Source organism: Poecile atricapillus, chromosome W (genome assembly GCF_030490865.1).
Source record: "Poecile atricapillus isolate bPoeAtr1 chromosome W, bPoeAtr1.hap1, whole genome shotgun sequence".
Lineage (NCBI taxonomy): Eukaryota > Metazoa > Chordata > Aves > Passeriformes > Paridae > Poecile > Poecile atricapillus.
The window spans coordinates 1,607,543-1,629,960 of NC_081288.1; the positions used below are offsets into that span (position 1 = coordinate 1,607,543).

At 52.1% G+C, this 22,418-nt stretch overlaps 1 protein-coding gene across 4 annotated transcripts in view; it reads left to right on the forward strand.

Annotated features, from left to right (window-relative positions):
• LOC131591434 (nuclear respiratory factor 1) overlaps positions 1-22,418 on the forward strand; it is a 65,301-nt gene that overhangs the window by 42,003 nt on the left and 880 nt on the right. For 2 of the 4 annotated variants that reach the window (XM_058862138.1, XM_058862139.1), the window contains exon 11: positions 2,033-2,185. The exons of 1 other annotated variant lie outside the window; for it this stretch is intronic. In XM_058862138.1, coding sequence (XP_058718121.1) covers positions 2,033-2,185 — 153 coding nt within the window. Of the gene's footprint in view, positions 1-2,032; positions 2,186-11,566; positions 11,624-22,418 lie in introns of all 4 variants that reach the window. One more of the 4 variants, XM_058862140.1, reaches the window with a different exon arrangement.

A 22,418-nucleotide genomic window follows, 5' to 3' on the forward strand; every position in this document is an offset into this window, starting at 1 on the left:
TTTTTGGGGGGGGGGTTTTGTTGTTGTTTTTATGGCATTTTTCCCATTCCTTCTCTGGAATTACCTAAATAATAATGATAACAATACAAGACAGCTCTAAAAAGAGGAAACCTCTGGATATTCATGGATATGTGGGAATTTAGGACCAGGTACCTTGCAGAGAGCCCAGGAACGTGTCTGCACCACAAAAGGGCTGTGGATAATCTTGTGATCTGTTCCATTCCCAGCTGAAGGAAACAAGATCTCCTGCTCCCATACAACATCAAACCAACTAAGTGCATTATGGTTTTCCTGCTCCTCTGGAGCATCTGCTCTGAGTGGGGACGCAGGAACTGCTGACCCCACACTTGGAGGCTCAGATGGTTTTGTTCTTAAGTGGTTGGTATTGAACAGAGGAAGATGGAGAGCGAGGAGGGGCAGCAGTCCCTGAAAATGCTGGGAATTGCTCTGCTAAGAGGAAATTCTGTGCCCTGGAGCTGCTTTTGGAGTGAGAGGAACTCGGTGGGCGTTGGAAGGAACGGTGCTGGTGCTGGAGCATCCTCCTCCTCTTCCTCCTCTTCCTCCTCCTCCTCCTCCTCCTCCTCCTCCTCCTGCAGCCTTTTGTTTGCCATTGATCCGTGGGGGCCCTGAGAGCTGCCAGGGCTTCCCGGCTGCATCCTGAAATATTGATGAGGCTCCTGGCAGGGAGGGGCAGAGCAGCTCCCTGCCCAGGGAAGGTTTAACATCCACCCCCAACAGAATCCCGGGGTTGTTTTGGAGGTGAGAGGAGTGGAAAGCTCCAGCTCCTGCTGGGATTCAAACCAGGGCATGGAATGAGTGGAAAAAGTTGGGAAGGAAGAGGCTGTGGAGGTTGTGGGATCAAGCCATAACCAGGGAATTGATTTCACAGGAGTTTGGCCCAGCCAGAGATCCAATGGATTCTCTCTGGGAATGCTCCTACCCTTCTGCAGGACTTAAAAAAACCTATCTGGAAGGGTAGGATGGAAGTTTATCTCCATCTTTTTGATAAGGTAAAGGAGACAGTTTGACATTTCCCCATCCCTGGGAGTGTCCAAGGCCAGGTTTGGAAGGACCTGGGATAGTGGAAGGTGTCCCACATGGCAGGAAGGAGATGATCTTTAACTCATTTCCAACCCAAACCATCCCATGATTTCTATAAAAATTTCTGGAGGTCAGGCAAGGTGTTTCATTCCTGATTTTAACCATTAAGTGTTAATTACTCTCTGGGGGACTCTCTGGGACTGGGACAAGGCCTTGGCTGCTCTTTTCCTGTCCCCAAAGCAGATTTTCCCTGGGAGCAAAGGGGGAAACTGAGAGGAGCCCACCCCGAGTCCTGCCCTTCTCCATCCCCCCAACCATCCCAAAAATCCAATCCCTGCTCTCCAGACAACCAGAGGGGGCTGTGTTGAGGGCTGGGGTGATCCAGGATCCGTGCTGGGAGCCCGGGCAGGGCTTTAGGGTCTGACGTGGGCAGGGGGGGATTAACGAGCTCCCTGCTCTCGCAAGCCCCGGGACAGAGGCGTCAGCACCCGAGCGGATAAAGGAGCCTCCAGAGGTGTTTGGGGTGACAGTGCCACACAGAACTGCTGCTCCAGGTGGTGATTTCGGTGTGGGAAGAGGTTTAAATGCTGGAAAAGCTTCGATTCTGAGCCAGGCTGAAGTGGGAAGCTGTCCCCACTCTGGGTGTGCAGATGGGGAATGGGAACGCTCCTCTCGCTCCTCCTGGACCTGCTGCTTGCAGTTGAAAACACATCCAGGAGGGAAAGGCAGGACTGGGATGCTGTTCCCAGTCCTGTCTGTGTCTCCCAGAGAGCATCAACACAGATGGGAAAACTCAGGGTTTGGGATCCCTGTCCTGGCTTTGGGATTCCTCGGGATGGGGAGGTGCAGCACCGAGCCACTGGGAGCTGGTGGCTTTGTTCACATGAGAAAAATATTAATAAATGTAATGGGGGGAGGCATAGGGGCTGCAAATGTCACCTCTTAAAAAAGCAGAATTTTATGGTTTTTCCTGTTGGATCTCCTTTTTTAGGGAAGATGGAGCCAAATGAGTCGCTAGCAGCTTGGCAAAGTGCAGATCAGCACGTTTGCATCCAGGAGGACAGGAAGGAAAGAGTCAAGCTTTTTGTAGGGCCTCCTCCCTGGTGGGAACAGAATTTTTTTATGAAGGTTTACCCTGAAACAGGTAGGATTTAATCCCAATCTGAAGGCAAGGTGAGGAAAAAATCATTTTTGCAGTTGTGTTTCAGAGGAGAGGGCGGAAGAGATGTCAGTGGCAGCCAGCAAGGAGAGCAGAAGAGAGAATTCCTGGGTTTGCTGAGCAGCTCCAGGAACAGGGAGAGGTGTTCCCTAGAGGACAAATTGCTGTGTATCAGTGAATAATTATCAGCAACAGAGCTCTTGGGCTCTGAGTGAAATACCTTGGCATGAAAATCAGTGAAAAGGAGCTCAGTCTGTGTGGGGTCGGGGTCTCAAGCGACAGGACCAGAGGAAACGGCCTCAAATTGCATCAGGGGAGGTTTAGGATATTAGGAAAAAAAATTCCTCGTGGGAAGGCAGTGAAATTCCTGACTTGTCAGGCATTGGAACAGGGCAGGGCAGTCTCCATCCCTGGGGGGGATTTCAAATCCATGTGGATGTGGCACATGGGGACATGGGGTGGGGACAGGAGGAGAGGGAATGGCCTCAGGATGGGCCAGAGGAGGCTCAGGGTGGATTTTAGGGAAAATTCCTCCATGGAAAGGGGGGTCAGGCACTGGAAATGCCCAGGGCAGGGGGAAGTGCCCATTCCTGGAGGGAATTCCAAGCCCTGTGGATGTGACACTTGGGGATGTGGGGCAGTGATGGCCTTGGCAGTGCTGGGGAATGGCTGGACTCGATCTGGAAAGTGTTTTCCAACCTTAATAATTCCCTGATTCCCAGGACTCTCACTCCCCTGCGTGTGCCCTGTAGAGAGGAAATCCCTCTCCACATCCCTGTGCCTGACCAGGAATTCCCCAGTGGGGAATTTTGGTACACCAACCACAGCTCCTATTCCATCACCCACCTCATTCCCAACACAAAGAGAGCTGAAATATCCCCCAGCCCGTGCAGAGCTGCTGTTTTCATCAAGCTCTGCCCTCCCTGGCACACCTTGCCCTGCCCTTTGAAGCCTCCCCGTGGCGTTTGCCCGTCCCGGCCGATTCCCGGCGCTAATCCCGGTGACGCGGGGCTGGCACGGCCAGCGCCCGGCTTTGCTCTGACATCCTGGCCCTGCTGATGAGGCGCCTGCTGCTGCTGATCAGGATTTGTCTGCCCACCAACCTGGGTTAAAAATAGTCCCTCCTGTCCCACATCCGTGGCCGGAGCTTCCCTGGATCCCGTTCCAGGTGTGGGATGGAACCGGCACAACCCAGCAGGGGCTGGAACGGGAATTCTTTGGGTTTCCTTGTTGAGTCCCTAGATGGGAACGCAGAATGGTCATTTCTAGGGACAGTTTGGCCTTTTGGGGTAGAAAAACCTCATTTTATTGTCTTTATTTAGCCTGGAGAAGAGGAGGCTCCATGGAGAGCTTACAGCAGCATTCTGGTGTGGAATGGGGACTTACAGGAATGAGGCTTACAGGAATGAGTTCCCACTGTCAGAGGGCAGGTTCAGATGGGATTTTGGGAAGGAATTCCTGGCTGGGAGGGTGGGCAGGCCCTGGCACAGGGTGCCCAGAGAAGCTGTGGCTGCCCCTGGATCCCTGGAAGTGTCCAAGGCCAGGCTGGACAGGGCTTGGAGCAGCCTGGGATAGCGAGAGGTGTCTCTGCCCATGGGAAAGGGTTGGAGCTGAATCTTTAGGATCCCTTCCTAAAGAGCCCAAAACCACTCTGTGATTCCTGGGGGGGAAAAAATTTTGATGTGATGAGCACTTGAGATGTTCCAAGGCCTCTCTCCTCTTCACAAAGGCCTGAGGAGCACAAGGAGCCTCCTGGGTGGTTTTGTTCTCTATCCAAGTCCCACGTGAGGTCTCCAGGCTGCTCTTCAGCTCCAACCCTGCCTTGGAGAGCACAGAGGGAGGAGGAGGAAGCACCCTGGGCAGGCACCAGGAGCGCCTCAGCCTCTGATCTTTCCCCTAAAATCCAGCAGCCATTTTCCTGCTCAGCGTGTCCGTGACAGAATTCCCAATATCCCAAAAGAAAACCTGGGGCAGGGAAAAGATAAATCCCTGGGGTAGGGAAAAAACAAATCCCTGGGGCAGGGAGAAAAACAAATCCCTGGGGCAGGGAGAAAAACAAATCCCTGGGGCAGGGAGAAAAACAAATCCCTGGGGCAGGGAGAAAAACAAATCCCTGGGGCAGGGGAAAAAACAAATCCCTGGGGCAGGGAGCCACCTCCGAGGCCTTTCCTTGGAAAGCTCCATCACTTCCATCATTTCTCCCAGTCCTGCTGCTCTCAGGGCAGCTCCCACCCCCTGTCTCCTGGCTTCTCCCTGACCTCACAGCATCTCCAGCACCTCCTGTGCCCTCCCCATGTCCCCTCCCCTGGTGAGTTTTGACATCCATTCCTGAGAGCCTCGCAGGCTCCCCAGCTGTCACAGCCCAGGCTGGCCCGCTTTAAGCACAGACCATTTACCTTCCACGTGTCCCGAATTAGGGGAAACGGACAGGAGGGCTGGGTCTGTTTAAAAATTAAAGCTGATTACAGGGCATTAACATTACATTTAAAGGAATAGACAGCAGCCCTCCTCTCTCAGCACAGTTGCAATATGTTCCCTTTTGTTCTGGGCTGCAAGAGGGAAGCGAGCAGGACTGCTGGCGACTCCAGGATTTCTTCTTCAGCCACATAAATTTTGAAAGAGGAGCTGCCTGTTGGCTGGTGCAAGAATTTAAAGCAGGCCTGGCTTTAAAACTTAAAACTTTAGAACTTACAGCAGTTCCCATCTTTGCCATGCTGACAGGAAGCTGAAATTCTTCTGGTTAATCCTGAATTTCCCGTGGAAAATTCAGGTGATCTGACACTGTCTTCTGAGTTGTGGTCTTGGGAAGTTTTGTATTTGACAGATCCTGGTTGTTTTCTGTTAAATCCCACAATTTACACGGTGACTCTTTGTCCCAAAAGCAGGAATTAGTCAGTCTGGCTGGGAACAATATGAATGTGATGCTTGACTGGGATTCCCTGTGGGTTTAGGTTGGGTTTAAAGCCCATTTTTGGGGGGTTTGTGTGATATTTGTCCAGGCTTCACCTTCATCTCACAGCCCCTCAGGGATTCAGGTGGCTCCAGAAGGAGCTGCTCAGTGCAGGATGGTGCTGAAAAGAGGCCTTTTGGCAGGTGAAGGGATGAGTTTGTATTCCCTGGATCCTGCTTTTCTCTGTCTTCAAGAAACCAAAGCTCCAGGGAGAGCTTCCAGCACATTCCAGGGCCTGGAGGGGCTCCAGGAGAGCTGGAGAGGGACTGGGGACAAGGCCTGGAGGGACAGGACACAGGGAATGGCTTCCACTGCCAGAGGGCAGGGATGGATGGGATCTTGGAAAGGAATTCCTGGCTGGGCTGGAATTCCCAGAGCAGCCTCTGGATCCCTGGAATGTCCAAGGCCAGGCTGGAGCATCCTGGGATGGTGGGAGGTGTCCCTGCCATGGCAGGGGTGGGACTGGAGGACCTTGAAAGGTCCCTTCCCTCCCAAAACCATTCCATGTTTCTGTGATCTCTTAATGCCTTTTCATTTGACTTCACCACCACCAACATTCACCTTAAATTCCAGGGGTTTTTTTTTTTCAGTTTATGGAGATGAAATCCCCAACTTGGCTTTGAGAGCCACATCCTGAACTCTCCTGGTCCCCTCTGGGTGTCTGGAGCTGTCAGGACACATGGATCTGCAATCACAACAAAATTTTTGGGGTGTCTGCTGTAAATGGGAATTTTAATCCTTGGATGAGCTCCTGTCTGAAAGAGATGTGGTTGAATCCAGGCAGGAAAGGAATGGCAACCTTAGAGTTGGCATCTTCTCCTAAATACATCTGGAATTATTTCCTTGTTTGCCACTGTTTCCAGTCCAGGAAAGGGGATGGGAAGGATGGAGAGGTTTTTGAGGGGTGTCTGCAAGCAGATCCCGCCAGTGCCACCCTTTGGGATCGGTGTTTTGGCTCCAGGATGGGACAGGGAATTGTTCTCCTGCCCAGCTGGGGTCAGAAATACAGCTCTGCCCTGCCAAGTCCTTTTTCCAGCTCTTCTCTTCCTCCTCCACACTCAGCCTAACCCAGACCAGAGGTTTGGCAGAGCTTGTCCAAAGCAGAGCTTCTTCAGGGGGTCCAGCCAGGAAGGTTCTGGAAGGGCCACAGGCACCAGCAGCCTGGGGAGAGCAGCTTGGTGTCATTTCTGCTGGAGACATCAGTGCTGAGTGTGGAGCCAAGGTGGATGAAGCCAAAATCGAAACCAGCTCTGCTCTGCTGCTCCTTTCTCCCAGGATGAATCCCCCGTGTGCTGAATTCTCCCTGTAGTAACAACTCATTCCAAACTACCTGGAGCACGTGGAAGCCCCACCTGGGCTTTTTGAGCCCATCTCTGGCAGATCTTCCAGTTTAACAGCAGAGGTCTCGGGACAGTTTGATGCTGCTGGCACCATCTCTGCTGATCCTGCTCCTCCAGGAAAGCCCAAAGAGAGATCCCAGCTCTTCCTCCTTTTCAGCTGCTTCCCAGAGCGGAGCTGAATTTGTTCCTGGAGTTCAGGGCACTTCCTTCAGCTGATGCCAGCTGACCCTTTGCTGCCCAGGGCTGAGGATGGGCAGTGTCCCCACAGCTGGGCAGCAGCTGGAGCATCTCCCAGTGCAGATTTTGGCAGATTTTGGCTCTCAGGACCTCTTCCCACGGTGGGAAGGGACAGTTCTGCACCACGAGCAAGGCTGAGGATGTCACTGCTGCTCCTGCCTGAGCTGTGCCACTTCTGCCCAAGGAATTCACTACCTGTGGTTCCCCCCAGCCAGGGCAGATGGTTCAGGTGCCCTGCTGGGCTGGGTCAGGCCAGCCTCTCTCCCCTGCAGAACTGAAAATGTCAGAGCTGAGTTTGGAATGGATGGAGGCTCCTCTGACCCGAGGGCACTTTGGGAGCTGCAGGGCCCTTAATGGCTGTCGGTGGGTGTAGGGTGCAATCTGATCCAAATGGGAAGCTGGCTGAAATCCCAGCAAGCTGTCGTTGCTTTGTGGGAGGCATCTTAGGAAATGAGATGGGCATTGTGAGCTCTCCCCGCCCCACCAGGCAGCCCCAGGGAGGGAGAAATGCCCTGCCTGCAACTCGGGGCTGCTCCCTGCGCTGAGGTTTGCTGCCTTTTCATTTACCAAGCTCGTGGTCTTTTGTTTTTACACCAAAATTTCCTCCCTGCGGGCGACTCGTGGTTTCTGTTCTCCTGCATTGCCTGCTCCCCTTTGGAATGTGCCTTCCCCACTTTCCTGGATGGACTTCTCCAAACTCCAGGTGGCTGCTGGTTTTCTTTGGCCTTGAAAAGTGCTCAGCCCCTCTTTTCTGAGAGCCTCAGCTGCTTCCTTAGCAGGGTCTGACCTCCCGAGTTCCTCTCTTGGTTTTTTCCCCTGAGCACATCCAGAGGATCGCTCGGTGCCTGGATTTATCCTCCCCATTGGATCTCCGGAGCTGGGACTGATTTTAAAGCCTAAAAGCACAGCCCTGTTTGTCTTACACCTCTGGAGTGTAGTAAAGAGCCCTGTCCTGCAGAAAATGTTTTCCTTGTGCACCAGCCCTGCCCTGGCAGAGCGAGCTTTTAATGGAGATGGGAGGTTTTGATGAATCCTCCCAAGTGGCTTCACTGAACTTGCAGATTTCTCTTTTCCCAAGTGAAGCTCTTTCCTCTTCCTCGGTGTTCAGCCCTTAGATTTGGGGCTGAGGAGGACAATTCCTGCTTCTGGGGTTGACTGGGGTGTTATTTGAGGCTTCAGCAGGAGCCTGAGGAGATGCAGCTGCACCTCAGTGTCCCTTGGCCGGGTGGTTTTCTCCGAAACATTGGTGGGCACCCGAGGAAGAGAAAGGAAATTTGTCACCTTAAGGACTCTTCCAGCACTTTGCTTGGAGCCTGGAGAGCAGCAGGCTCAGCACTGGGATATCCCTCCTGTGTCCTGGAGTCCAGTGAGAGCTGAGCAGAGGTAAAACCACCTCCCCTTGCCCTGTGAGCAGCGGGAATGCTCAGCCCGGTGTCCCTTCGGGATGGGACAGAGGAGGGCGGTGTGTCTGTCCCTGCAGGCCCCTGTCTCCCAGTGACCTTCTCAGCTCACGGAGACAGCTTGGCTTTGCTGTAAAGCAGCTCATGTGACAGCAGTAATCCGCAGTGGGTAAACAGCTGTGCAGGAAGATTCCAGGGAATCGCCCTATTTTCCCTTCTCCGCACACCCCGGCCGGCACACCGGGCCAGGAGGGTGGCACAGGCTCCTCCATCCCCACTGGGTGTCCCTGGAGCCGTCCCTGAAAAGCCAGGTCAGGAGCACAAACTTCCAGGATTCCTCCTGGCAGTCCAGGCCAGGTCCCAAGAATTTTAGAAAAGCCATTCCTCCTCCAGTGGTTTCCTCTGAATCTTTTCCCAAACTGTGAGTTTGGATTTTTAAGCCTGAATTTGACTCCTGTCTCCCACCCACCCTCTGTATCTTTTGGCATAATTTATTCCCTCATAATTTACAAATTCCTCTCTCAGGGTAGCACTTTCTGATGCCTCATGGGGACCCTCTTCTGCTCCTGGGATACTCAATGGACTTTTTGCCAGCTGCCCATGAGAAGTTCAGTTCTGCCCTGGAGAAGATTCTGGGGACTGAGGGAGCACTAGCTTGGAATTGATTTCAAATTAATCATGGGTTTATTATTCCCATCCCCAGCTTACAGCAAACTTCCTTTCCCCTCTGCGTTTTCCACAGATCCCTGAACTTCCCCATCTCAGTTTTCCCTGTGATTTTAACCTTCCACACCTCCCAGGGGAAGTTCAGTGAGTGTGTTCTGATGCTGGCGAGTCCAAGGAGCTGATGGCAGCTAAACCAGCTGGTTTTAGCCCGAGATCCAGGTTCCTGCATCCCCCACAGGCAGCAATTCCCCTCAGTTCCCTGCAGGAATGAGGTGCCTGGGATCAGGTAAGGTGGAATCCCTGAGTTTCTCAAGCAGGAACCACCAGCAGGGCGTTTGTGGCTGCGATAAATTGTCCACCAGTGGCCTGAGACAATCCCTTATTTCATGTAAGCCCAGCCCTCAGGAGGGACCATCTGTTCCTCTGGCCTAGGACAGATTTGAGCACGAGCCCTCGCAGTGAAAGGCTCTCTGCTATTCCCCTGAGCCGCCTGATCTCTTCCCACCAGGGGGAAAAAAAACCCCAAAAACCCCAAAGCTTTGTACTCCCGAGCATTAGGGGGGCTCTAATTGGTGTGTAAATTGGGACTGCTGCGTTTAAGTGGTGGACATGGAGCTAATGGAAGTGGAATTTTATTGCTGGCATAAATAGGGGATGTTCAGCTCCTTTGAAGTGGCAGGGATCAGCAGCTGGGAGGGGTTTCTGTTCGATCAGAGCCAGGAGTGAGTTTGGTCTCTGGTTTTTCCCGTTGCTCTGACCCATGGATGAGTTAGGATGTCCTTCTCAGAGGTTCCTGCTGCATTTTCCTTGCCAAAAAAAAAACAAATAGAAAGTTTGAGTTGCACTTCTTCCAGATAGGAATGACTTATTAAGAGGTTTGAAATCCAGCAGAAAATTCAGATTTGGACTCAGCTGGGTTTTAGGTTTCTCTGTGTGTGTGTGTGCTACTGCTGGAGATGTGTTTCCTCACCTGTGGGCCTCCCATCTAAGCCAGAGCAGTGGGAATCATCCCAGCAAATGAAAACCAGAAAGAATTCTCCAGCCACCACCACAGCCCTGTCGTTTTCCAACCTGCTCTGCCTGGGAAGGGACAGGACAGGCTCTGGCACCGCTTGATTCTCCTCACAAATTTTGCCTGTGTGGGTCCATGTGTCACAAATCTCCACTCAGGCTGAGACCCACAGGGACAAAACAGCGGGAAATCTCATTTTTGGGATAACAAACTCATCCCTCTCCCTGTACCCATCGTTGCTTTCTCTTGGTGTGCAAAGGACTCTTCCAACCTCCTGGCCTGGATGGTCGGGGCACAAAAATTCTGTGTCTTCAGCCAGGCCAGAGCCCAAACTTTGGGTTTTTTTTAGCAACACAGATGTGCAGAGTTTAAAAGGGAAGAATCTGCCAGAGGCAACAGCATTCCAAGGATAAATACTCTCAGAAGAGCGGGGTAGGAACCCATCCCACCTGCCAGGCAGTGGGAGACGGTGGTGTACAAAAAAAAAGGAGGAATGTGGACTGTAAAAACTTGCTTTTTTACATGCAGAGTTCCACATCTGAGTCGTGTGTTGGCTGTGATTTATTGCTTACCTCGCTGAGGATGGGTCAGGTCCTACCTGGAGGGGAAACTGTGCCAGACGTGTCCCTGTGAAGGACACCAAAGCCTGGCCACTGCTGCAGGAGGGGATGTGCTGGTTTGGGATGCTTTTCTAGCTGGATTTGGAAGCTGTGCTTTGATGAAAAGGGGAAAAAAAAAGGAGCCTTTGGGTGCATTTCCAGCCCCTTTTCCCCTGAGGAAAAAAGCCAAACTTACCTGCTGGTAGCTGGGCAGGACCTAGTGCGAGGTGAGGCTCCAGCTGCAGCTCACCCTGTCAAGGTAAAGCTTAAAACGCCTTCCCAAGGAATTTTCCTCCTCCAAAGGCTCTGTTGGGGGGCTGATGCCACCTCTTCTGGGTTAAGAGCACCGAATTCCCTGGCACAGAGGCACTGGTGGGGCACTGGAGGGGGAGAACCCGCGGCGCTGGACCCGCTGCCCGGCCATGAATGTGCACCCTGTTGTGGCAGGGAAGGCTCCTGGGGAGCAAATCAGCAAAAAAATGCTGGGAAAATGGCTTTTAGATGGAGCCAGGGCCTATCTGGTTACAGATTGCCTTTCTGCCAGCACAATGGCTGCTTTATGTCTCCGTGCGCTCCGTAGGATGGGCCCGTGTCCGTGCTCGCGTGTGATCCGTCGGGACCGGCCCAGCCGAAACCAGCCGGGCCCTCGGAGCCTTAAAATCACCTGGAGCTCCTCCCAGGCCCCAAGGAGTGCCTGGATTTCATGAACTTCCCAGCTTTGTGCTCATGGGATATGTAGGAATTCCACTTTGGCGCTTTCTGCCCCTCGTTCGTCTCTCGTCCCTCTACGCCGGGAGAGTTTTACTGGAGGTGGCCTGAGCTTCTCCGTGATGGATTTCACTGCTTCGCTGCAGACTTTCCTTGTTGGGCCTCTCTGGGCCAATTAAATCATCTGAACCATCTAAATGTTTGTAAAATACCTGGCAGAGGTATTCTTACCTCCCACTCTACACGCACAATGTTCTGGGTGGAATTAGAAATATTTCAGTTGCTCTGCCTAATACTGGGGTGCGACTCCTATGTGGGCACTGAATTTTTGCACTCGCCCAGTAAACCAAAGGACGCATTTCCTACGAATACATTAATCACCCCACTAAATCCCCTTCTCCAGCTGTAGTATTTCCCCTTTTCTCAGCCTTTTGCACTTGCATTTCATTGTCAGGCATCCTAGCAGCAGACTATTCATGTTGCAAGTGGACCGTGGCAGAGGGTTCGTCAGGTGAGTGGATTTTTGTGGCAACAGTTTGGAATATTGGGATTTAGCTGATTTTGCTCTAGGACCTTTAGGTCCCTCTTGCTGTTTCTCATGGTTAAAGGGGCTGGGTTTTTTGTGCCTGGACACCGTTTGGGGTTGCAATGCCTTTGGGGTGGTATCACCCAGGTAATGAAATGTTTTCGTAATTTTAGGTGGTGCCCTGCCATGCTTCATACTGTAGCCAATAATAAAAGCCTATGGAAAATACAGGACACTAAAAGCTGTTTAAAAAAGCAGAATAAGAATCAGTTTCTTCCTCTGGGAGAGCCCCTGGGGAATGCTGGGCAGTCAGCAAAGTATTTATGGCAAAACCTACCGGGAGATCCCTTTTAGGTGATTGTTCAGAATCTCCTCGGTGGGTTTAACACCCGATTCCTGAGAAGAGGAACAGACTCATTTATCCTGAGGGGTTTCCTCTCTCCTCTTCCTGAGAAGCTTGGCACAGATAACCCCTGTCAGCCCCATGGTTTGTGTCAACACCCTGCAGATCGTGGGGAAAGCAAAGCCCAGCCGGAGCAGAACCTTTCTCTATTTTTATCTGCGTTTCGTGTAGAGATGATTGACCACGAGAGACTTCTAATCTTCTCAAGGTGTGTCCACGCCAAAGCCAGCTCATCAGCCAGGCTTAGACAGGTTATTCTCTAAGCTTCCAGCCCTGGAGCCCAGGAAAAACCTTCCTTCCCACAGGTAGAGACATTCCCGGTGTTTGTCACCTCTCCTAAGTGACAAATGGACTCCAGTTTAAGGTGCCACGCCCTGGAGACCCAGCACTAGAGGGGCAGGTCTTGGTGAGGACTGAGTTTAATCAGGGACAGCTTAATTCTGCCTCAGGTGATGCCCAGGGCCTGTTTTCCATCTCTAAATTCGCCCCATGAAGGGGAGAGGGGGGACAGATGGCCTCAGGAAAGACAAAGCAAAAGGTGTGGAGCTTAATCCACCCCCAGGAGATCAAACTGCTGTTCTGCTTTTCCCAAGCACCCTTTTCTTAGGAGTTTTTCCATCAAGAAAAACCCGGAAAACCTGGGATTTTGGATTGTTTCCAATGTTAAACGTCATTGCAAGTTGTTTTTTTTCCTTCTGGCACTGTCCTTGCTGCAAGGAGGTGCTGGTGTCACCAGTGAAGGACTCTTTTGTCACCACTGCTGCAGGCTGTGGGTCTTTGCTGTGCCAGGGAAGAGTCTGAGCATCAGGTTGGGATCTTCCTTTTTCCATGGAAGTGCTGAGGCTCCAGAGGAGATAATTCCTGTAAATCAGGAGTTCCAGCCCTGTGGGTTTTGTCTCGAAGTGCTGCAACCTTAAAAGAAGTCCAAAAACTAAACATCCAAAAGAAACCCCAAAAACTCAAAAAGATCTGGAAGAAATAAGGGAAGTTGAATCAAAGATGTTTCAGGTCATGGCCCTTCCCTCCTCACAGGGAGGAAGAAAACAGGAATGTCCCAAAGATGCTGGTGCTCCCAGCTAGGAAAGGAAGGTTGGTCCCTGACCAAGATTTGGAGATAAACCTCGAGTTTGGATGTTTGGATTTTATTTAAAACAACACCTCGTTGCAAAATACCAGAGTTCTGCTGAAGAATGAGCCGTGTAAATGTGGTGTTGCTCCCTGACCAGTCCCATTCCAGTCCCGGTGTCCAGCGGGACACCCCGGATCAACCAGCAGCTTTATGGGGTCAGTGAGGCAGCAACTCCTGAATGAGCAGAGAAGGAAAACCCCTTGCAAGAGATCCAGAGGAAGCAAAGAATCCCAAAGTGGATCAGTCAGGTTGGACATCTCTGAGGTCATCGAGTCCCCAACCTGTGCCTGATCCCGATTTTGCTGCCCTGAGTGCCACGTCCAGGCATTCCTTGAAAAGCTCGGGAAGGAAGGAGTCACTGACGGTGTTAAGCAGGCAGGTGACCCCCAAGGAAAGGCTGAGAGATGAGATGTGACCGTGGAGGTGTGGTGGATGCGGGGAAGGAGGCGGTGACTCCAGGGGCAGCTGGGATTCCCAGAGATCCATGGGAATGTTGGATCTCATCTCCTGCATTTCTCTTCCGTTCTAAGGAAGAGTCAGGGCTATGATGTCACTTCATTGACTCAACTTTGATATCAAAGCTTCAGGTGCCTCATTAAATTGTTCTTTATTGGGGTTTTGACCAGAGTAGCTCCCAAAAAAGCAGATGAAGGAGGATCTTGAATGAGGACTGCAGCCCTTTTGAAATTTGCTGGGAAAACCTTCACGTTTTGGTCTGACTGGCACAGAGGTTCTATAAGGAAGAGCTGTCACTTGTGAGCCTGGAAAGTTCTCAGAGCTTAAATCACTGCGTGGGGGTTTTGTGATTTGTCAATATCACAGAATCCAGCCTGGGCTGGAAGGGACCAGAGATCATCCTGTGCCAGCCACACCTTCCACTATCCCTGGATGCTCCAAACCCCATCCAACCTGGCCTTGGACACCTCCAGGGATGGGGCACTGAGCCATTTCTGATGGGAAAAATCCTTCCAGTTATCATCCTAAAAGATGTCAGAGTTAATCATTGATGCTCTTGCAGTTAAGGTGGTAAAAGATGAAGGGCTGAGCTTTCATCTTATCTTTAACCAAGTGTCCGTGTTGAGAGATGTCTCCTGCTCCTCTGCCATCGCTGAGCGTGGTGGGATTCCTAAAATGCTTTATTTCTGAGGCTGGTTTTGCGTCAGCACCTCGTGCCTTAAGGGACACGTTCAGTTTGGGTTCAGTTCAGGATTTGTCAGGGTAACCCTTGACTCTGAGAGCTCTCGTTTCAGCTGCTGGAACCCATTAGAAACCTGGTTTATCTCCCTGAAAATACACCCTCGTGCCCACTGATTGTCCCCTTCCTCCACCTCTTGAAGGCCCCTCAAGTCACTTCCCCAGAAGGGAGGTGGTCAAAAGGATATTTTTTTTTAAATCTTTACAAACCAAGTTCCCAGTCAAAGGAAACATCCAATAAACATCAGCTGTGGGACATTTTAATGTTTGTGCTGAGCAGTGTTGGCAGTTCCACTCCAGGTGGTGTTCAGAATCGCAGTTGGTGAGGACAGGAATGGGTTTTGCTCCAAGATTTTGTAGGACCAACCCCTTTCCTGAGCCAGACTCAGTTTTACCTCCTCTAAAACACCTCCAGTGATGGAAACTTCGCTCCAGAGCTTCACCAACTTTATGTTTAGCTGTCATCTGGGATTTTTCCCACCTCCAAAGGTGTACCTCAAGCTCATGTCTTACTGGGGAAAAGATCATCAGAAAAGATGATTATTCCCTACTTACCTGCATCAGCCTTGGTGTATTTACACCTGGGAATTCAGACCAAAGCACTGCTGGTGCCCTTTCCTTGTGCTGCCCACTGAGGACAAACGCTTCATTTTTTGGAGGTCCTCTGGCTTGACTTTTTTTTTGTGTGTTCAAATCCACTCATTCTGAACCGTTGACGAGAATTTCTTCCATCCCATCTCCAAAAGTCGCCCTCGGCTCTGAAAGGAGTGTGGTGATGAGATGGATTCTGCTGCCCTGTGTGCTAGGGCCTTGTAGTGCATTCCTGAGCACAGGAATTTCAGCTGGATTCCTCAGCCCCTGCCTCCAGAGGAGGGGAAGAAGGCGCAGGAATATCAATCACCAAAAGCTTTGGCAGAACGATGCTGAGCACAGTTTGCTCTGATTTCCCCCCAGTGGTGGTGGAAACAAAGTCCCCTGAATGAGTTGGACAGCCAAGAAAGTCCAGTGCAAAATTCCACTCTTTTTATCCTTTTCCATTTGGTGCTGAACCAGGGGGACTTTGTGAGGTCGCTGACTCCTGACCCTGCAGTGCTCACAGCTGCCAGCACTTACATTTTTGGTGTCCAGGAGAACAGAGAAAGAAGAGTCAACCTCGGCTTCCCCAACAGCAGCACCAGCTTTTGGAGGGGACCTGCAGCTCTCAGTCGAGGTTCTGGGGTTTCATCAGATGATGTTGCCTTGCTACCAACCCAACAATGCCCTCTGAGGGGCTCCAGGGTGATCCCTCAAGTCATTGTGCACTTTCCCGTAAAAAGTTTTTTTCCCAAAACTTTTTTTCCCCAAAAAAAGTTTCTTTTTTGTCCCATAAAAGGATTGCCAAGAGCAATAATTCTGTGCTGCTTCACGACCCCAGACTCGTGTCCCTACTCCTCCATGCCCAGCAGTGTTTCTTGTGACATCACAACCCCTAGAGCCGTGAACTCCCCTCAGGTAACGGCTCCACTCTTGGTTTCTTCCCTCAAGCACTTTTTAATCTGTTTTTTGGTTCTGCTGCACTTCTCAGACCTTGATTTCTCGATCTGTTCTGAGCTGAGCTCTTTCAGAATACTCTCTAACAGGGAGTTCTGTTTATCTCAGTTCTCTGGGTCAGAAGAAAACTCCAGAGCTCGTTAGGATCTTGTTTCTCGTGTTTATTAGGATGTTATCACAAAACTTGGCAGGTCTCTCCAGACCTTTTGCACAAGTTTAATTTATCCTGCCCCTTTGGCTCTGATGGCACAAAATGGCTCTGAACCACGCGGCTGTTTCGTCTTTATACTTATTTTTATCCAATTAACAATAGACACGTTAATTATTTTTCTTAATGATCCAATGACCCATCACCTGTGTGCTGCACTGTGACATTTTGTATTTAATCACTTGCTACTACAAAAAAACCTCTAGAAGAAGAAAATTAAGAAGAAAGAAAAGAAACAACACCTTAAATCCTCCTATCTTGTTTTCTATTTTTTAAACTATTTTAAACTTTAACTTTTTCACTCAGTGACTTAAGAAAACTCTAATTTACACACTCACACTTTTAGCTTTTCTAGCTCACTTTAACAGTTGTTTTCATGTATCACTATGAAAACACACCCATAAATTTCATGTTGTATGAAATTCAGTGTTCTCCTGGATCTCAGACATCAGAGACAAGGGCTCACACTCTGTGTCTCAGACTCCAGCACACGGGGGTGTTGAGAAGGTTCACATCATCTCCCCTTCTTGCTGGTGTCAGCCTGGCTCGGTGGCACGGGGCTGGGCATCACCCGGCACTCCTGGACATCAGGAATTGGAATGATTCTCCACTTGCCTTCCCCTCCCCTTCCAGGAGCTGCTCCCATGGGAGTTCTTGGCAGGAGATCGGCTCTCTGATCATTCCTAGATGTTGTTGATGCTACCAAAGAAGAGGATTTTTCACTTTTTGAAGGAAAAAGCTTTTTTCTGGTCTTGTGTTGACGTTCAGCGTGGTGGCAGTGGTCGCTGTTTGGTCAAAAGTGGGGCTGGCTCCTGCCTCCTCACCCTCCAGGACTTTGAGTTCCTGTGTGAGCTCCAAGTGGAGGGGGTTTCATGCGAGGTCCGGCCGTTCAGCCTTCCCCTGACGTAGAGGGTTGAGCCAGGACATTCACTGGAGGAGCCAGGAGGACATTCCTCACTCCACGAGCGACTGGCAGTGAAATTACGCACAATTCCATCCCTTCCCGCCGTTCCACGTGGGAATTCCGCCTGAAATTTTCGGGACGCTGCACTGAATATTGTCCAACCAGGTTGTTGAGATAACTCCTGTCTTGGTGTCAGCCAAGACCTTTCTCCTCCCCTGCGTTTCAAGGCTGGCAGAACCTCCGAATTCCCACTGCTGTAAGGAGAACCTGCCAGAAATTCACAGGACTCGTGGCAGGATTCATTCCATCTGCTCAATGCTCCCAGTGCAGACAGAGCTCTGTCCCAGGTTGCCTTGGGCTGGTTTCCTCACCGATGGGACTCAGTGGTGGCCTGCAGTGGCATGAGATGTCCAGCTTTATTCGGGCTCTTGGCATTTGGATGTGGAACCACGTGGGCAGATGTCCAGAAAGCCAGCTGTGTCCAGGGCTGACCCCACAGCGTGGGCAGCAGGTCAGGGGAGGGGACTGTCCACCTCTGCTCTGTCCACCCAAGGGACCTGCAGAGCTCTGGGGACCCCAGGAGCAGAAGGTGGAGCTGCTGGAGGTGTCCAGGCTGGAGAAGAGAAGGCTTCAGAGCCCCTTGCAGGACCTGAAGGGGCTCCAGGAGAGCTGGAGAGGGACTGGGGACAAGGCCTGGAGGGGCAGGACACTGGGAATGGCTCCCCCCTGCCAGAGGGCAGGGATGGATGGGATCTTGGGAAGGAATTCCTGGCTGGAATGGAATTCCCAGAGCAGCTGTGGCTACCCCTGGATCCCTGGAATGTCCAAGGCCGGGTTGGATGGGGCTTGGAGCATCCTGGGATAAGGGAAGGTCTCCCTGCTCGTAGCAGGTGGCTGGACCTGGGTGATGTTCCCTTCCAACCCAAACCGTTCCGTGATTCCATGGCCTGAGCCTCTCCAGGCTGAACGGGAGATAAGGATGGACTCAACCTGAGGTACCAGGAAGAAGACAGGATGTCTTCTTCATGTCCCTGAGCTGGACAATATTCCATATCCTGCAGGACTGGGAATGAAGCTGAAGCTAAAGCCTTGTCCATGATACTCCCTTTGATCTCAAGGGTGAGGAGATGTTAAAGCAAGGCAGAAACTGGCACCGATGACCCAAACAATCCCGGGTGTCCAGGGCATTTCTGATCCTTGTCCCCAATTCCCTGAGCACTGAATCATCCCACTCACCCCAACCTTCTCCCCTAAAGCCCTTTGGGGTGGTTAAATGGAGTCTCCTGCAGTGTAGGATCACAGCTGCTCTTACGCTCCGTGCCAGGTGAGATTTCTTTATCAGACACCGCGTGGCTTTTCGCCTCTCAGTCCTGTGTCTCTGCCCTCAGGTAGATCTGACTTATCCCTGTTCTCCCATGAGCTGAAACCTCTTCTCTGCTGAAGCAGCAGCAGTTTCATTCTCCTCTGGCCCATCGCAGTCCCCTGGCAGAAATGCAGCTGCGAACATTTTCTGACCCAGCTTTAGAGTCCAACCGCAGCCACCTCGATCAACTCCTGTCCTTTGATTCAACCCCTAAGGCCTTCCATGGCTCTTCTCCTCCCTTGGCCACCCTCATGTCCTACCCTTCCCCTCCACAGTGTCACCAGCCATGCCAGACCCTCCTTCCTCCCAAAACCAGCTGATCCTCCACCAAAAAAACTCTTTTTCTGGGATGTGGCAGGAGCTGGTGCTGTCCCAGCTGCCTCCCTCGTTCTCAGCTGCCTGGAGCCGGCTCCTCACCCCTGCCAAGGACAGGAGGGACTTTTTTGGGTGGCAAAGGCACAGCTCGGCTGCATCTTCCTGGGAGCCCGTGGTTTGTGCTGCTCTGTGTGTGATCCGTGTTGTCCCTCCCAGGCAGGAGCTGGTCTGAGCAGCCACAGATTCCAGTGGGATCCCATTTCCCTGCCTGCCCCGCTCCTCACGGCGCTCCCCGGCCCCGCTCCACTTTCTTTGCAGAAATGTATTTTCCAAAGACTTGAGAAGTCGGTTTGGGGTTGAGGTTTTTTTTTTGGTTTGTTAGTTTTTTGGGGGTTTTTTTTTGTCTAATGGATTTCCTGTTTTTAATACAATTGAAAGGGTCTGAAATCCATGCTTTAGATTAACATATGCCAGCTAGATTAGGGCTAATCAGGGTGCAGGTCTGAGCAGATGCAGCGCGGGGCCAATCCCAGACCTGATTACAGCATCTCAGTGCTTTAATCGTCTCTCTCCCAAGGGCGATCAGCTCTGCTCTAATGCACAGCAGACTTTCCAGCCCTCTCCTCCTTTGGTTTGTTACCACCCCTGGCAGGAAGGGCCGCCACGTCATCTGCTGAGGCGATTTACGTTAATCCCACGCAGAACGGGATGTGTGCGGCGCCGTCTCTCACGGAGACCTCCCCGCGCTCCGAGAGGTGGCCGGGCTGGGCCGAGCCGTGTCTGAATTAACTCACCCTTCCCAAACGCCCCCCTTGGGTGCTCAGGGCTCGCCGGAGCCCGGTTTTGGCACGTTTGGACACGCGGAGGGATCGTGGCTTGAGCGTTGCGTGGTTCGTGGCCCTCGGGGGTGGTGGTGGTGGTGGTGGCTCTGCTCCTTGGGTTGTCCATGTGCCGTTTGATCTCCTCTGGGTTAACAACCCCAGTAACCCAAAGGGCTTAGTTGGATTGTTGGTCTGGAGCGGGGATTTGAGGTGCATCCCAGGCCAGAGCTCCAGCTCTTGCTTAAACTGGGATGTGCTGTGTTCTCCCGAGGGGTCTGCTCGGGGATTTCCTTCAGCAGGGCTGAGCCTGAGCTCTCTTTTCTCATTTCTTCTGTTGCCTGAAATTCCCACTGGCCAGAGAGCGCCCCGGGAGCCGGGAACCTCCTCCTTCCTCCGCGCCATTCGCGGCAGCCGGCGCCGAACAACCAACCAGGGAACCACTTCCTTGGCTGGCCTTGGGGAACGTGGCCACGACCCCTCGGGCTGGGGGACCAGAAAACTCCCCAGCCCACGGGAGCGCTTTGGGACCCCGAGGGGAGGGATGTTGGAGCAGCGCTGGGGTCACCCACCTGCTCAGCACGATTAACTCCTAAGCTTTCCTGTCTGCGCAGGGAGTTATCCGAGGACACGGAGCCGCCTCTGTTACCAAACGATGCCCTCAGCTCTGCTCCCTGCTCCTCAACCCAAAGGGATTGCGCTGCTTTTTTGGGAAAGCCTCGCTCAGGAACCTGCTGTCGTGGCAGGGCTGGCCATCCATGCTGCTGGAAGGATTTGTTGACCTCAAAAATCTGTTTTTTCCCCCAGCAGAAGCGTGGGTACTTTCTGAAATATCTAAATTATCTCCCTTGTCCAAATCCCCCTTGGCCAAGCCAAAGGTGGAGGTGGGCACAGGGATAATCCCGGAGTGGAACGATGGAGTTCCTCCTCCCAGCCTGCAGGATTTGCCATTCCCCTGCCCTGCCCAGCTCTGTCCAGTGCTCCTTGCAGGTTTTTCCCACCTCTTTCACATCCCAGTAACCCTCAGGGGCCTCCTTGTTTGGTTGTCACCTTGGTTGGTGTTTCCTGGCTCAGCAGGACTCGGCACTGCGGCGTTCTCCTCCCAGCCCGAAGCTTTGCCTGCTCCATCCTCACCTGATCCGTTCCTGCAGCTGGGCCAGCCTTGGGAAAAGCTGTTCCCACTTTGCTGGACCCATCCATGACTGGGGAAGGGCTGAGGAGGGGGGATTGCTTTCCTTCCTCTGTTTTCTATTTCACATATAAAGCGTGTGAGCGCCTGAGGGCAGTGCCAGGAGCAAGTTTGGCTTGGCCAGGGTGTGCTGGTCCCACCCTGCCCTTTCCCTGTGAGGGGAGAAGGGATGAGCAGGGATGGAGAGGGAGCAGGAGGAGGGGAATTGTGTTGGAGAGGGGTTTGTAATGGGATTCATGGATGCAGAGCAATGGGATTCTGCTCATGTGCCACCGGTGGGGAGGTGTCTGAGTGACCTGCAGAGTTCCAGGGGATGGGAGAAGCTGAATTTATCCTTTCCTCAGCCCCACGGTTCCCAATGCTGGGCATATCCTGAGGAAAAGGCGTGTGGGGAGTGGGGTCCTCATCAGTGGGTGATCCCTGGTGGGCAGTGGGGTGGGTGGGAGCAATCCCTGCCTCCAGGAAAACTCGGCCTGATGGGTTTGGCTGAGCTGTGCCATCCCAAAACATGGCTGGGCTGGGTTCCTCCTCCAAAAACGAGGTCATTTCTTTCCTCCTCATCCTTATTCCCTCCCTGCAGCCTCACGGCCCCGGGGTGTGGTCCCCAAGGTGCTGCCATCCATCTGATAGATGGGATAGAATCTTCCATCAGGGAATGTTTTGGGTGGGAAGGAACTTTTAAAGATCACCCAGTTCCACCCCATCCATGGGCAGGGACACCTCACACTGTCCCAGGCTGCTCCAAGCCCTGTCCAACCTTGGACACACCCAGGAATCCAGGGGCTGCTCTGGGAATTCCAGCCCAGCCAGGAATTCCTTCCCCAGATCCCATCCATCCCTGCCCTCTGGCAGTGGGAGCCATTCCCTGTGTCCTGTCCCTCCAGGCCTTGTCCCCAGTCCCTCTCCAGCTCTCCTGGAGCCCCTTTAGGCCCTGGAATGTGCTGGAAGCTCTCCCTGGATCCTTCCCTTCTCCAGGAGAACATTCCCAGCTATCCCAGCCTGGCTCCAGAGCTGAGGAGCTCCAGCAAATCCTCCTCTGGATTTGCTCCAGCAGCTCCACATCTTTATAGAGTTGAGTCCCCTCCTCCAGCTGGGACAACTCCAACCCCCCAAAGAACCAGAGCAGAGCAGCCCCCAAAGCCTTGGTGGATGGATGATGGATGATGGATGGATGGATGGATGGATGATGGATGGATGATGGATGGATGGATGGATGGATGGATGGATGGATGGATGGATGGATGGATGGATGGATGATGGATGGATGGATGGATGATGGATGATGGATAGATGGATGGATGATGGATGGATGGATGATGGATGGATGATGGATGGATGGATGGATGGATGGATGGATGGATGGATGGATGATGGATGGATGGATGATGGATGATGGATGGATGATGGATGGATGGATGGATGATGGATGGATGATGGATGGAGAGGAATGGATGATGGATGGATGGATGGATGGATGATGGATGATGGATGGATGATGGATGATGGATGATGGATGGATGATGGATGGATGGATGGATGGATGGATGATGGATGGATGATGGATGATGGATGATGGATGGATGATGGATGATGGATGGATGATGGATGATGGATGGATGGATGATGGATGGATGGATGGATGGATGGATGGATGGATGATGGATGATGGATGATGGATGGATGATGGATGGATGGATGATGGATGGATGGATGATGGATGGATGATG